The sequence below is a fragment of the Silene latifolia genome, chromosome 2 (assembly GCF_048544455.1).
Source record: "Silene latifolia isolate original U9 population chromosome 2, ASM4854445v1, whole genome shotgun sequence".
NCBI classification, from domain to species: Eukaryota; Viridiplantae; Streptophyta; class Magnoliopsida; order Caryophyllales; family Caryophyllaceae; genus Silene; species Silene latifolia.
In genome coordinates, this window is record NC_133527.1 from 59,574,259 (window position 1) to 59,575,176 (window position 918).

Genomic DNA, 918 nt, shown 5'->3' on the forward strand with positions numbered 1-918 from the left:
TTACATTATTTTCTCAATCCAATGCTTATCCTTCCTGGACATTGTACCCTGCAACTGCTGCTTAATCCTGCTCCTGATGTACCCTTGTATCATTACCACACATCTGCCAGGGCTGATTATAGCACCCTCATGCCTGCTCGCATTTCTTTGTTTCCAGATATAATACATGGCAGTATTGAGGATACTATTCAATATCTCATTCTTCAATCTAGTGAATCTCCTATGTTGCCACCAATTCTGAGTATTGGCATCAGACATAGTCACTCCCTTCCATTCCTGTATCCTCTGAAGAACTCTTCTACTGTACTGGCACTGGAAGAAGAGATGATGAGGTGACTCTTCCTCTTGAGCACATATACAACAGCTGCTATCAAGGCTAATACCAAGTCTTAATAATTTGTCTTTGGTATTAAATCCTTGCTGGTAGTACAACCAAGCTATAAAACTGTGTTTGGGAATTGACCATTTGGTCCAAACAATATGAAACCAGCTTACATCCTGGCTGTTTTCCCTTAGCCAGCTATACCCCTTTTTGATAGTATATTCCTTGCCTAGTACCATTGCCCATTCATTCTGGTTATATGCTGACTGAAATTCCTTCTTCAATTTGCAAACCTTTTTCCAAGTCCAACTGGCATCTTGGAGGGTTATAAGTCTCCCATCCTTGTCCCTTCAGATATACACTATGCACCCATTGCACCCACAGTTTAGATGGGTGAGCCTGAATCCACCAAACTAGTTTCCCAACTGCTGCTTTGTTCCATGTGTACTCGTCTCTCAGTCCAAGTCCCCCATCCTTCTGATTAGTACAATTTTTTGACCAGGCTACAGTAGGGGTCCTAGCATACTGAGTCCCTCCATGCCACAGAAAGTTCCTGCAGGCTGCTTCAATTTTGAGTAGCACTGCCTTTGGAATAA

At 42.5% G+C, this 918-nt stretch overlaps 1 protein-coding gene across 1 annotated transcript; it reads right to left on the reverse strand.

The window, feature by feature from the left end:
• On the reverse strand, nt 1-561 carry LOC141640855 (uncharacterized). The gene has a single exon (XM_074449534.1). It carries the CDS (start codon nt 559-561, stop codon nt 1-3), a length of 561 nt encoding a protein of 186 aa, XP_074305635.1.
• Between the last annotated feature and the right edge of the window lie 357 nt (nt 562-918).